This window comes from Neodiprion lecontei, chromosome 3 (genome assembly GCF_021901455.1).
Source record: "Neodiprion lecontei isolate iyNeoLeco1 chromosome 3, iyNeoLeco1.1, whole genome shotgun sequence".
In the NCBI taxonomy this organism is placed as follows: Eukaryota; Metazoa; Arthropoda; class Insecta; order Hymenoptera; family Diprionidae; genus Neodiprion; species Neodiprion lecontei.
The window spans coordinates 38,248,773-38,263,579 of NC_060262.1; the positions used below are offsets into that span (position 1 = coordinate 38,248,773).

The 14,807-nt window shown below is 47.7% G+C and overlaps 1 protein-coding gene across 3 annotated transcripts in view; it reads right to left on the reverse strand.

Moving 5' to 3' along the window:
- Positions 1-424: 424 nt before the first annotated feature.
- Positions 425-14,807, reverse strand: part of LOC107225079 (hemicentin-2) — a 235,007-nt gene continuing 220,624 nt past the window's right edge. For 2 of the 3 annotated variants that reach the window (XM_046735442.1, XM_015665408.2), the window contains exons 2-7: positions 11,427-12,888; positions 9,394-10,616; positions 9,099-9,267; positions 5,149-5,336; positions 3,949-4,230; positions 425-2,693 (exon numbers count right to left, since the gene is read on the reverse strand). In XM_046735442.1, the coding sequence (XP_046591398.1) occupies positions 2,524-2,693; positions 3,949-4,230; positions 5,149-5,336; positions 9,099-9,267; positions 9,394-10,616; positions 11,427-12,888 (3,494 nt within the window). In that variant the 3' untranslated portion in view covers positions 425-2,523. The remainder of the gene's footprint in view (positions 2,694-3,948; positions 4,231-5,148; positions 5,337-9,098; positions 9,268-9,393; positions 10,617-11,426; positions 12,889-14,807) is intronic. The other variant, XM_046735443.1, reaches the window with a different exon arrangement.

The following is a 14,807-nucleotide window of genomic DNA, read 5'->3' on the forward strand; positions in this document are numbered from 1 at the left end:
AAGTCACTTCGAAACTAACTGGTTGAGCAGCTTAGCGCTGAGTCTTCAGAGCTTGCGGGTTGTTCACCTGAACCGCGGTCAAAGCTTTTCTCGATAGACGCTCATCATCGTTTTCGCGAGCACGACTTGTCTTTTTTTTTTTTTGCGTCTAGTCTGTGACCCGTGAGGCGAAGCTTTTTTTTTTGTCATCGTTCTCGCTTCATGTTTTTCAATTTTCAAAGGCGCGTCTGTATTTCCATTGATATTGTCGCCAGTGTTACGATAACTTTTGAGTATTCGTTTGTCTTTAAATCGCAAAAATAGAGGGAAAAGAGCGTGTGGAATTTAGATACATAAAATATGGATTAGAAGCCAGCATCGCAACAATAACGAGATAATCATATTTTCGATCATTTGATAGAAACTAAATTAAAATATGTGTATGTATGTATATATATATATTTATAATATCGCCTCTGCTTTGGCAGTCTTTTCATTGTAATAGTTATATTTATATAGGTAGGTACTTCCATCGATATAATAATTTGAATTAGGTATAGTTAATCGATAATCACTTTCATATCAACGCGCACCAAGTTTTATGTATAACGTATAATTTGTTATCTTCCAACGTGTTTCCGACATTGCAGCCTCAATTCTTTTAGTTATATATACATAGGTACGTGCGTCTTCTTCAAATCACAATCAATTTTTCGGCTTAATTTGTTAATTTAAATTTATATTCTTGTTTTTGAATACGATACGATATAATTTATGTCACCGAAATTATTCATTGTTGATTTATTAACATGTTGTTAATTTATTATCGGGAGTGCGCATCGAAAACCTGTCAAATTCGAGACAAATTCGTTTTCGAATAAAATGCAAGAAATTACCAATGACTTTGTTTCACATTCATTTTCTTTGTTCAAAAATTAGCTGAGGATTGAGATAAGGAAAAGAGAGCGAACGAGTTGTTTCGGAAAAAAAATTATCACGAAACTTTACGATATGATCTGAAACATACTTGGCGTAAGACGTACATTTTTCAAAGTAACTGTTTCGCATCAAGAATCCGTGCTCGTGAAACTAACATAAAGCTTGAAAAAGCAATTTTGTTACAAAAAATAAATCGAGAAAGTTTTGCGCGCACACCCCCGACACCATGGTGTATTGATATTATTATGACTCATTACCGTGCGAACAACAGCTCATCATTAACAGTAAAATAGTTCATCGTTAAGACATCGTCACAGTGTTTTTTTATTTACCTCCTTCTTTATGTCTCCGATTTACTACATTTAGATATTATACATTTGTTTCTCCTCCTTTAATAATTCGTTTTCACTATTAATATTATTACAGGTAGACTTTTAACTCCCTCATTCGCGTTAATAGTTTATCAACAATAAAACCAGTTCGAAAACGACGACGGTGAAGAAAATCGATATTCACCGTCGATCGATTAATTAACCAGTTACTACCGTCGTGCAACAAAGAGAAGAACAGTTTTAAAAACAAAAAAAAAATAAAATAAAAACCACACTAACCACCCCATCATCCTTCCTCCGATCACAACTGTTCCGACAATATAATAACCCGAAGTGTCTGTATACTATTATCGTTCTGCTGCAGCACTTTCTTCTGCCCCTTGAACGAGACTCTCCCCTCCTCAAGGCTCTCTATGGCGGTGTGTTCGCATCCTTCGGCCTCCGCGCGTTCCCCTTCGGGCGCACCGTCGCTTCCGGGCGTTCTGGGTCCCCCGTTTCCGGTCCCATTGGTGGTTGGTGGTGGTTCGTGGGCCTCGATGACGTCGGGAATGGACAGCGCGGCGGAAGACGCGAGTCGGTCCCCGTTTCTGGGCCTGGGACTGAGCCCGCCGAGCGCCTCTCCGCGCGACTTTAATTCCGACGGCGTCGGGGTCCGAACGGGACTGAACCTGGCGACCATTTGCTCGACGTGTCGCGCCGGGGGCCCGTCCGGGGCCTGGACGGCCGGCTTGCCTCTCGAAACGACCCCGAAGCAGCCGCCCCCCTCCTCCTCGGCTCTCGACTCGGCGTTGCCGCGCTTCTCGCGGCCCCTCAGCCGGCCCAAAGTCATTGTCGAATTCGGGCCCCTTTCGGCTCCCGTCAGGTGGCGCTCCTCCGTAACGGGCCCCGCTAGCCGCGCCTTGGCGTAGGCAACGCGGTCCTCCGTCGATGGGACCTCAGATACGGACTCGAGAAGGCCCGAGCGATCGACGCGCCGCGGCGGCGTGGCCTCGAGGCGATTCGGGACAGGCATCTCCAGCAGGCCCGAACGATCGACGCGTCTGACGGGCGTCGGGCCCTCCAGCTCCGGGCCCCCACCACCCAGCTGCAGTCGTTGGCTAGCGAGGCTCGCGAAGTACTCCGGCGGCGGAAGCGCGTGCCGCGAAGAAGACTCCCGCGGATTCTCGATCACGATCTCCATCTGGTGCTGCGGGTGCCGGGCAAGGAGCTGGGGGTGGGGGGCCCGCTGCTATAGCCAGGTGGTCCGCGGGTTTCGCGGGCCGGTGGGCTGTCCTCAGACGATTATCTCCCTGATCACCCGACGGCCGCGGCTGTTCGGGGTCGAGTATCCGGACTCCAGACTCTCGTCGTACGAGAGACTCACGTGCTGTGGCGGCTTCGCGTCCTCGTCGAGACCCTCCAGGTACGGGTCCGGTAGACCCGACACGTCGTGGTACGGGGAGTCTGTGCGAAGAAATAAGAAAATGGTTTCAAGAAAATCTTTTACACCGTGAAGAGTGACGGGAACGAGGGTTTTCGGTCGAGACTCAAAAACTTCAGCTTCGAGAAGTTGCGTTCTTAAATCGTGGAAACTTCTTTTTAAAAAACCACGTCTTCGGGTTCCTCTGGATAACGATCAAATTTCGAGTTTTCAACGATTTGTGGTTATACGATATTGCATTTAGAGTCTTTCAATTTAATCGTCATCTGTAGGAACGTGAAGACGCAGCCTCGTGAAAAAATACTTTGACGGGATTTCAAGATTTTGATAGACCGATTTCGAAAGTGATATTTTTTCGCTCAACTTTGACGGGGGTGCTTTGTGACCACAAAGGAAACCGCGCCGGGCAACGCTGCTCGACGCGGGGCAATAGTGGATCGCTTTTAGCTTTTCTCTACGAATCTTTTGCTACCGATAACCCGTGCATATCGGGCTATCGGCTATTAGGATTCGACGTTCCTTTTATCGTCCGCCTAACGAGCTTCGTCTCCTTCCCCCTATCGATCTCGCTTCTTCCGCGTTCCGCGTCGTTATGCAGAAAATGTCAACGACACTGAGTTGGATATACCTCGCGATAAGACTGGGGAACTTAGCTTGGTTACAAGACGGCAAGACGTGAGGCTTTTCGAAATTGTCACTGACGTCTAACGCGTGTCTCTCGATTTTTATTTCTTCAATATCTTCCTAAGCTTTCTTTTTGAACTCCGTTACCCAACGTTAACAACAAGTCAAAATGCAATGTAGCGTTTATCTTCAATTATGAATTATAGATACCTACCGTGAATTTCTCTTCACTCGTAAAAACAAAAACGAATTACAAAAACACTTCGATATGCCTTACACAGTGCCAGTTTATACAAGCTAATCCTCAAGAAGGGTTCAAATTTAGCGTGCAAAGACCCAAGGGACGGCTTTGTACGGTCGATAATTAAATAGCGGTATTTTCTGGGAGGGGTATAAACGAAGCTCGGCATTCTTAAACGTGCTCTTTGCTAAACGGGACTTTGGGTAACAGGTAGGTATTCACGCCAAAGTTTTCTGCAAAACTGGCCGTTCAGCGCCAGGAGGTAGGCAATCCAACTTACGTTTAACGTTTGTACTGCCTTTAGCGAAAACATCGGAGTCGTAACTTGGGTCGCTTATCAGCAGGTGCCGATCGGGCAGTTTCACCGAAGACCCCCCCCTCTTGCAGATACGGTAATAAATTTGAATACTGACCCATGTGCTTCTTGGACTTGACGACAGCCGCGTAGGGATCGGGGCAGAATTCCTGTCGGCTGGGGTTGTAACTCTCCCTGTAATCTTCGTGCTGAGTGAGATGAGGGTAGGTCGCGTAGTCAGGGTCCGTGGTTCCGTATCCACCGTGTTGCATCGGGTCGTAGGGAGGATTTCCGCCATTCGCAGCTGCCCGTTTCATCTGCCACAAAGAGTCCTGGGAATTGACCGAGCCTCCGTTGTTCGAGTTCGAATAGCTGTTGTCCATGTAGCCCATGTTCACTCCTGCAGACATTGACGTAAAAGCTCGATTATTATGGCTTTCGCACACTGACCCGGATCGTTAATTAGGGGAAATATGGATTAGCGAAAGCTTCGCTCCATTTGGCCAACCGGCGCCTGTGTGATCGACTAATTGTAAGCCTAACTGTTTTTGAAAGTCTCATATACGAACCAAAACTTTTACATTAATCAGCGAGATTTTTCGCTGATTGTGTATAAACGCTGCGGATTATTATCTGCTGATGCGTTCAGTTAAGAACCGTGAAACCCGTTGGGTCGAATGAAAAATTCAACCTCCAAGATATCTGTTTCTACCTAACTGACAGCTCTCGAAATAATTATTGCAGAGAGGTAGAAGTGGTTACAGCTAAAGTATCGATGAATTTTTTCCGCCCTGATTTGTCTGTTCGTAGTTGAGTGAATTGGGAACTTTTTTACGACCTTAGCCTGCGATAAATCACGAGCCGAAGGCTGTGCGTGCGGTGAATTATTGGTCGCGATGAGTGACGCTTGTAACGTTGACTAGACTATATAGTTTTTTTCACCACTAAAAATCGATGAACAGTGGTCACGCGGGCCTGGCAATTAGGGGCAATGCCTTTGACAAGTCCGCGGCCGCGTATCCATTAGCTGTCATCAGTTTTCCCAATTCATAGTATCACGTTTCACCCGTGTGCGTATTTAACAGTCTATAGTTTACCGCGGAAACGGTGAACAAGGGCATCGGGTATATTGAAAATTTCGACAATCCGAACGAGCTTCTGCCGGAAACCAAACAAAACTTTCGCCAAATTACTGCAGGCTTTGTCACAACCGAAACAAAGCGTGTTTCTCACCGGCGTTTCACTTTTTTTAGCCAAGTATTTATAGCAGGGGGAAATTAGCGTAGGTACAATAATGTCGGTTGCAGGTGATATTTACCATTCTCACCGTTAATGTTGTGGTTCGGCTGATGGTATCCGTAGCCGGGCTGAGCGTAGGCGGGACTTTTTGGATCCTCGAGAGCCAAGGCAAGGTCCAGGCTGTGTTCGAGGGCCTTATTCTCGGCGTAGTACGGCGGCGGAGCCTGGGTCTGCTGGCCATTTCCGGTGACGAGGCTGGGCCTCACTCTGAAAATTAAATAGCAGCGTGTTCACGGTTGGTAGAAAAAGAAAAACTGTCGTGCATTCGGTCCTTGCGATTTCTGTCGGACGAATGGTTCCATGTTTCGGGTTGAATTCCCCGGCCGACACCCAATGAAACATGGAGCGAACGGTGCAGCAAAGTTCTAAATTATCGACCTGACTAATTAGAGTTTTCACCCCGGCTTAATTAATTTTAATTAATTTTAGTCACGCAGACCACACGCGGACCATATTTTCAATTACACGCACTTTGGGGTTTTGGATGAATCGATTTTTCTCACCCTTTTATACGTTGTGTTTCAGTTATTTTCCCCGTTATGGGAGAATTTTAATTACAAATTATTGCACCGGCGGCAGCGATTGGAGAAGAGTATTTTCCGTAATCCTTTTTTTATTTGAGCTTGATGACTGTCGGAATCGGCGTAAAACACGATGAAGAATTTTCTCATTTCCATAGGAGAATCTACCAAATTTCAGAATCCTGGGATTCAATTTGATTGAGTTGAGCGATCGAAAATGTTACGAAGTTTCTCATTCTCCGTAAAGGAATCTTTTCGCATAAAAGGCTCCGAACCTTCGAAACAAAACATTAATTCTTGGTATGCATCGTCGCGGGGACTTCGATAATTGCTGCTGCGACTAAAAAATTGAATCGAAGACGGTAAATTAGCCTAACGGAAGCGCCTCATATATCATTTCATTACACAGTCTTCAACGAAGATGAAAATTCGATCCGATGCACATCAAGCGAAATTTTCACGAATTTTCTCCAGGAACAGAGAGGCGTGGACGAGTCATTCGGACTTCAAAAGTTAGCCGGTAAAGTATCCACTCGGAAGCATTAAAATGGCTCGTAAAACTTGTGGAGGAACTCTTCTCACCGATGTTGGTCAGGTGAAAAAACTGACAAGTTTATGCGTTTTCCTTGCCCTAGTTCAACTCTTTATTATGTAGGCAAAGTAGCACTCGCATGCAGCCTGGAACTCGGCTGCACGTACCCGGTTGGGCAGCTATCACGTTTGCTCGTATCCAACTATTCCCACTTATATGCGTACAGTTCCACGTCTTTCTACCGGAGCTGATCGTAAAACGTCAGATCGAGTCGAGATGATTGGTCGATCTGCACGGGGCATCAACGAATCTTACGATGCTCGTGCTGACCCGTATGATTTTATTATTTGAACTTTAGGTGTTATGCATACCGCACGGTATTGTGAAAAATTTAAACAATAACCAACGAGATGTAAAGAAGCGTTGGAAATTCAGAAAACACAACGTGTAAAAAGAAAAGCAAGTTATTTGCACAGGGCTTATTTGGAAATGAAATTTTTCAGTATTACAGGAAAGTGTTTGGTTGAAAACAGTACAATTTGTACCAAGAAATTGATGGTTTTTGCACAATTGGAAGAGATTAGATTTGGTCTGAATTTCTGGTTGCAAACTCTGTTTACGAGATGAGGGAAAGACGTTCGTATCCTTAGATTACATATTACTTCAATGGATACCCAGTTTCAATTTTAGAAAGTTTCAACCGTAACCTCGTTGGGGGATAACAGATGGTTTTTACTTTTCGAAATTGGTACTTCGAAGACGCGTACGTACAGGGATTTGAAAATCCAATCTCCCTCACATAACGCTGTCATTGTTCAAGTCAGGAATCGAACGAACGGCGTATGACAATGAAGAGGAAGGAAGAGGAAAGGAGAGAGAGCGGGGGTAAAATAGAAACGAAGTGAAAACGGAGAAAAATAACGGAAAACTAGGGCATCGTCTATAATCCGTGTAACTATACACGCGAGTGCCGGTTCTTATACCGATGACCAAAGAAGAGCGAGCGACGCGGTAGGTGAGCCATGAAATCGATGTCACCGCCCTCGGAGAGCAAAGTGAGCGTTCGTTGCACGTCTGCAGCAAGTCGAGAATTCACTAGCAGTGTGAAGTGTAAATATGACAGAGAGAGAGAGAGAGAGAGAGAGGGAGAGAGGGAAGGAGAGGATGCATCGAGGCCATACCGAGCGAAATGTGTTTCCATTTTAAACCGAGCTTTCTAAGCCGTCGCAGCCGCCGAGTGAATCCCGTCCCGAAGCTCCTGCATTTACCGCTCAGTGGCCGCGTTGATTGCGGGCCTCCAGGAATCGAGGAAATCTATCAGGGTAGCGGGGGAAAAATAGAAAATCGAAGGAGAAAAATAGAAGCCGAGGAGATGACAAATGAAACTGCAGGTCGTACTACCCCGAGCGATTTTTCCTGCGCTATATTTCCGATCACCGAGCTTTCTTCCCTCAGACAGAGCGAATCAGTTGCACTCGCGGAGTTTGCCATCCGTCCCCGTCTTCCGACTCCGTCGCTTTTCTTCTCGATCGAGAGATGTACCCGCGTCTACATTTTTCACGGTAAATGCAGCATTCCTCGTTTATATTTATATCCGGTATTCAGCAGCACGGCGCAGGAAATGTTTAATGTTTTACTCGGTGATACTGGACGAGAGGTGTGCACGCGCCATTATCTTTGTTCGAACATCTCGATTTTCGCTATTCTTCGCCATTTCTTTCAGGGGATAAGGCGAGAGTCTATTCTCGTTATCGCGGGTAATTACAGAATAAAAATAAAAGAGAGAAAAGAGAAGAGGAAGAAAAGTATGATCACGGAAGAAGGTGCAGGTGCTCGTTAGTGGCAAAAAATTCAACTCATTAACTCGTTTAAAAATTCTAACTTATTAACTTTCCTTATCAAATCTACATAGCTAATCCGTGACATCAATAGAAACAGAATTGCCACCCGAAAAACTTTTCTCAACGGCATGCGGCTCGATTTACTTCTGCTCTGGAATTTTCGGCAGCCTGTGCAATTGTGTTTAGAAAATTTTTGTACGTACGATATTCTGGTTAATGAATGCGAGTGCAGATTAGCTGTAAAATGCGTTGGATTAGATGGGCAGAGATGCGTGAGACGGTAGAAAATTGCAAATAATGAAGGATTTTTTTAATCACTCTTCACGTACGCTTTAAAACCATTTTGGTTTTTGATTTTTCAAAAATTCTTCACAGTATCAAAGAGCATAATTAAATATACTCGGTGTTTCGATCTCAGAATCACTGCAACACTGGAGTTGCTTGTTCAAATATTTCTTTGAAGATGAAAAGAAAACCTACTTATGTTCGGACACTGAATTTTTTTTCTCGGACACCTCGTCACAGCTTGTATACCTAGCCATGGGTTACGAGGTGAGGCAAATTGGTCGACGGTGTGTTTCACGCATTTGCATACAACCCGTAGTTACGATGAATAAATGATTATTCGGAAAAAGTAAAATCAGTCAATCAGTCATACGAGCCGACGATTTGCCGACTCTGTTATTTTATCAGGTACAAATAGAACGGGGACAGAGATTGTGCCAAAATAAAAGTCAAGGCAGTAGCAGAGGTCTGGTCTCTACGTATAATACGGAAGTGGCACGCGATCGCGGAAGCACGAAATATGACGGAATCGTCTACTTTGTATACGTATACCAATGCTTTCGGAAGGTTGAATAATTCAGCGAATTTTCGTCGGCAATCAAATCAGACTACAAAATTCAACTTCCTCCCTCGCATTCGAATCTCGAGATACAATTTCAGCCGCACGCGACGCACGTTATTACTATGTATATCCCGGGCGCAAACTTCCAGATATTTGGATATTTCTTCATTTCATTCATATCGTGTCCGCCCATTTGGATAAATTCAAAGTAGGGTTGGGTAAACTTACGCGTTCGAGTCCATTTCGTAGTCCTTCGCTTTCGCCGCGTGCTTTCGTCGGCATCGACAAAACAGCAGAAGCAACGCTGCGAACAGTAGGAAAACTGCTCCGCTTACCACCAAAGCGATCAACGTTGGCGTCGCCAATGTGCCGGACTGTGCAATGTAGGACGGACCGACTGCAAAAGCAAGATATTGGGGATCAGGAAGAGTCATAGAGAGCAGGTACAACTGGTTTTCGTCAAAAGTTGTAAAAATCGCCTTGCAACTGGCGAAAGATCGTGAAAAGGTCCGCAACTACTCACATTCAGCGTCGGTGTACTCTCCGCACTTCTGGTGATCAGCTTTAAGACACAGCCTGACCCTGACGCGAGGAGATTCGTTGACGGCAGCATCGAGGTCGAGAATTCCATCGCGCATGGTTGCGTCACTTCCGAGTACCTCGAGCTGCCAGAAGGTAACGAGCCTCCAAGTGTTGGCGGATCCCTCGGATTTCTCAACGGCGGCAACGAGGGCCAGACAAGTGGGCCCGACGTATATCTTGAGGGACCCGTCCTCCGGGTCGTAGCTGACCCTCTGGGGCGACGGAATCTTCGCGACGGAGGTGGTGGCGCTTATCTCCTCCGAGTAGTCGCTCTCCCCCTTGGCGTTGTAGGCCTTCGCCTTGAACGAGTACGTCTGGTGCTGGTCCAGACTGGTCACGTTACAGGGATTCGAACCTTGGCAGTCCGTCTCGAGCCACTGGCCGGCCGGTCCTCTGGGTGCCGCACAGTCCGAGGCGACGACTTCGTCGCCTCCAGCGGCTCGCCGGTAGGACACGAAGTACTTGGTGTTCGGAAGCCCGCCGTCGAAGCCGGGTTCCCAGAGAAGGACTACGTAGGAAGGGCCGACGTCCATGGCGCTTATCTTGGTCGGTTTCTCCGGAGCACCTTTCGGCTGGAGACGGATGGTGGAGTTGATGGTTCCAAGGCCGTTAGCGACGCGGCAATTGTAGTCACCGTAGTCGCGCTCCCGGATGTCGGTCATCCTGAGGATGGACGTGTAGACGTCGTAGTTGTCGAAGGTGGTGGTGATCTCGTAGTGACCGTCGCTCGACATCTGAAGCGGGGCCGTATTCGTGCCGAAGCTCCATTGGAATTCGGGCTTGGGCCAGGCCTGGACCTTGCACGCGATTTCTGCGGTCTGTTTGAGATTATAGGCGACCTTGTTGTGCTGGTGAACGGCTATCGGCGCGTGCTCCACCTTCAGCATCATCGTCGACTCGACTTTCTTCACCTCGTTCTCAAAGACGCAGGTGTACTTGCCTCGGTCACTGGGGATTATCTTGTCCGTTTGCGGACGAGAGTAACCCACGAAACTCAAGGTCGACTGCACCGTCGTCAGGTTGCTCCTTCCTCCCATCGGCTTCGTGCTCACGTCGTAAAGACCCGTCCCCGCAGTTAGTTCCTCGTCATCCTTCAGCCAGTGGACGATCGGTTCTGGCTTACCTTTCGCTGTGCAAGACACCGAGAACGATGACTCTCCCACACTGTGGTGAAAAATTTATACGTTAGTGGGGTCTGCCGTCGAAGATACTATTATTATCTGAATCTTTACTTGACCCTAATAGGTCACACGTAAGTAGAACCGCATAACGGTCACACTGGGTGATATTCACCCCAAACGTGATATTTTGCTTCGAAAGTGAGTTGTAACATTCTAAAAAAAAATCTAGGTATTGTTTAAAAATCGCAGAAAAAGTATTCTCAGTTTTCGTAATCAAAATTGATTGTTTAAATATTGTCACACATCGGGAAACTTGAAGAAAGTGCAAAAAATGTCAAAAAAAGGCTTTTGTTTCCCATGAAGAATGGCGCTAAGGGGTCCATTTCAACGACTAAGAAACTGTACGAGGAGATTGAAAAATGTTTGGCGTGAGATTCACCCCCAGTGACCGTTTAGGGTTCACAAATAAAAAAAAAAAAAAAAAAAATGGGCAAGCTTCTGAAACTAAAAAATACTACTGGGCATTTATATCCATCGTGGTTACCCCACGACCCTACTTTACGCAATTACTTGGAGGACTAAAAATTGCAGTGAGGCAATTAAATATTTCCACTGAACTGCAAAGAGGTTCACAGAATAGAGCAGAATTTTTTGTGCTTTAAATTGTTGGGATCATTATTGACGATGATTGTCAAAAGATAAGCTTTAAACGAGTGACGAGAACCTGGAGGCAAAATACGTCTTGGAAATATAGACGGCCGACATTCTTTGAACACAGCTTTCCAAAGTTGTCATATCAAAGTTACTACATCAACTAAATCCATAAACCAAAGAGTAAACAATCGGTACTTGCATTCTCGTAACATGGGGCTGAAGCTTGGTAAGAAACTTGGGTTCCTGGTGCACGGTGAGTTTGACGTAAGCGGGTTCTCCGTTGCCGATTTCATTCATGGCGAGACACTTGTAGGTGCCCTCACTGCCCAGATGAACGGAGTCGATGACGTACTTGGGTCCGAACATTTCGCCAGATAGACCACGTGGGCTCTCGCCCTCCTTCCACCATTTGTACTGCGGCTCGGGCCACCCGGAAGGAATAGCCATGCAGGTGAGTATTACGCGGGATCCTTCAGCGGCGACCGGAGAGTCCGGAGTGACCCTGGCTGGTCCTGGCTTGTGTCGAACGCGAATGACGACCGAAGCTGATGCAAAATGCTCCTTGAACTCGCCACCGGTGGGATGGATATTGTTGACGGCTCTGCAGGTGTAGTTACCGGCATGGTCAGCGGTGACTCTTGTCAGTCTAAGGATGTTGCCGGACTGTCGAAACTCCGGGCGACCTTCCCTGGACCACTCGATGCTGGATGGTGTCGGATTTGCGGACACGTTACAGTGCACGGTCAGGGTGTCCTCCACGTCGGCGTCGCGGATCGAGCCACCTTCAATGGCGACCGTAGGGGGATAAAGGACGTCCAGGGTGAGTGAGTTTTCGCCTTTGCGTTCCAGCCCGTTGTCGGCTTGGCAGGAATAGGTCCCTGCGTCCTGTAGTGTCACCTTTGGTATCACGTGGCGGAAGGTCGTCGCGATGAAGCTGCTGTCCCGCATCCATCTGACCGAGCCGACCGTCGGTTTCGAGTCCACGTCGCAGACAAGGGTGGCGGTCCCGTTCGCCTCGACCTTGAGCGGGTTCTCAGGGCCAACCGTGACCCGCGGGAAGTAGTTGACGTTCAAGGTAACCGTCGCGTCCAGGGTGTGGCCCTTTGACATGGCCCGGTTCCAGACCGTGCACCGGAAGTTCGCCCGATCGTATTCCTTCGTCGGCGTAAGGATCAGAGTCCGCTCTTTGCCGAGGGGCTCGTTCCTCCCAACCTGGTACCACGTAATTTGGGGTTCGGGACTTCCACCTTTGGTGTTGCACTGGAGTTCCAGCCGCTTGCCTTCAGTCGCCGGTGGCGATATAGGCGAGATCACCGGAGGACCCGGCGCCCTTAGAACCGTCAACGTCGTCACCTCGTAGTGGAGGTCAGCCCCGGTTCCTCCCACCTTCACTCGGCACTCGAACTTCCCATTGTCCCTCTCGTAGGATACGTTCCTGATCTTGAGGTCGTATTTACCCTCTTCCGGCTTGTTGAACAGCTCGTAGTCGGTAGCCAGCGAGTTTTCGCTCACCGCGACGTTGTCGTGCTGATCGTGCGCGTGCCTCAGCCAAAAGTACGTGGCTTTTTGACTCGGTGGCGTAAACCGACACGGTAACAATATCGTCGCTCCCTCCTCGGTGTCCATTTGCTTCTCTTCCGCTGCCAGTGCCTGCGTCAGTACTGTAACAGAAACGGTTACCGGTGTCAATTATCACTCTACGATTATTCCTCGAAGTGCATTTGCAGTGCAAAAAAATTCAGGGTTATTGGCCGGGCTTAATGCATGCACAAAAACGCTATCCAGCAATCACGAGCACTGTACAAAGAGGACAAATTATACCGGCAAGAGTTTAAGTTTCAAAAAAGGATCAGACAATCCAACGCAACGACTTAAAGTGGACCACTACAACCAGGTAATCCTGACCACAGGCAGTAAACTACAGATTGTTCTTAACTCCTAGGAAAAAATCACGAACACCCTATAAGAATGATCAGAGACATTAACGATGGTTTGGGCTTTCTGAAACACGGAGGCAAAAAACGATTCATCAGAATGCTCAAGTGGTCGAATGCAGTGCCCGTCGCTGTGCGTTCCCTCTCGAAAGATGTCAAACGGTCAGACCGAATGACCACGTGCGCTGCCATCTCCCCTCTCGAAGCCATCTTAGCAAGAAATGTTCAAAGAGTCCCTCTCCCCAAGAATCGGACTTGTCGCCTCTGGGATGTCCCGTTGATCGGGAAAGGCGATAATTCCGAGTTAGCGATGGCCCGCGGGTGTCGATGCGCGGATCGCGAGGTGGATCGACGTATCGGGTTAGGTGAATGTGGGTCGGCGTTGGGTCGGTTAACAGTAAACAGTCGGTGAATGCCTCTATCTGGTTTTTCGAAGAGGGGAGGCCATTGACTGTTGCCGCGTCTCGTCGAGTTGGCCCGCGTTCTTTTCTCGCTTCGACGTCGGCGCGGAGCGATTCGCCGTCGCAAGTGGCGCTACGAGCTCCGGTTTCTCAAGCCTGCCGCAGTGGGACCTGGTGGGACCGCTCAGTCACCGGAAGAGACGTACTCCGCAGCCGTCTCCGGCCGACTGTGAGAACTTCTTTTTCTAATGACACGCTTCGTGGAGCTCGGCCCTGATCACAGGTGGTTTGACCGCCGATTCGATTCCCATCAGCTGGCGAATGTCCCGGGTATTCTACGGTGGGCAATCGACTAGGATGAGCTACGGCCATCGCCCGCAGGGTCCAGCGGGAACCAAAAGAAGAAGAAAACGAAGAAGAAAACGAAGAAGAAGAAGAAAAGAACTAAGAAGTAAGAAGAGGACTCGAGCTTCGACGGCTCATCAACCGTGTTGCACCTTCGTCCGTGGAGAGTCGTGGGATTGACGCATGCGGCGACTCGCCTTCGGCTGAATATATTCAACAATTTCAACCTCAACTTTTGCGACATGCAGTTATACAGTTTTATAACAACGCCTCCGTCTTGCATCAGACTCCAAGTTAAGCGCTTTGCGCAAGGCAGAGCCATCGACTAAACTATTTTCTCCCACCGTCCGCTACCCGAGCTTAGTAGATAGACGCAGCTCGTGTAATAATTCAACGTTGCCGCGGAACCATGCGGGCAGGAAGAACCGCGATGACTCTCGTTTACCAAGCTGTAAGTGAAACCATGAGCAAGTGCTGCTGCACTGGCTGTCCGGCGGTAAATTAAACTTTTTCTAACCACCGGGACACTTTCGGAACGGTTTATGTCCCGCCTTGCACCACCGCTGGTGAATTCCGTCAAATTGAGTCATAGTCGCTTGTTTTACGCAAGCTTTGCAACAGAATTTGTCGCCGTTTGTATGCGACTTGCATTGTGAATTACGATGAAGAAATTTTGAGAGAACCCGCTTAGAGCGATTGTTCGGAAAGCTTTGCATGGGGAAGATTTTCCTCTCTCTTCTTTGAAGGGTTTCTCAGCTTTTGTCAATTTCTTTGCACGGTGGCAGTTTTCTTCCCCTTGGTAGTTAGGCTGGTATTCGTGTTGTATCTGTATCTGACAAACGGTAACGAGTCGCAGCCCGGTAATCGCTTGAGGGTATCAAAAGCACGAGCTTGCATCGA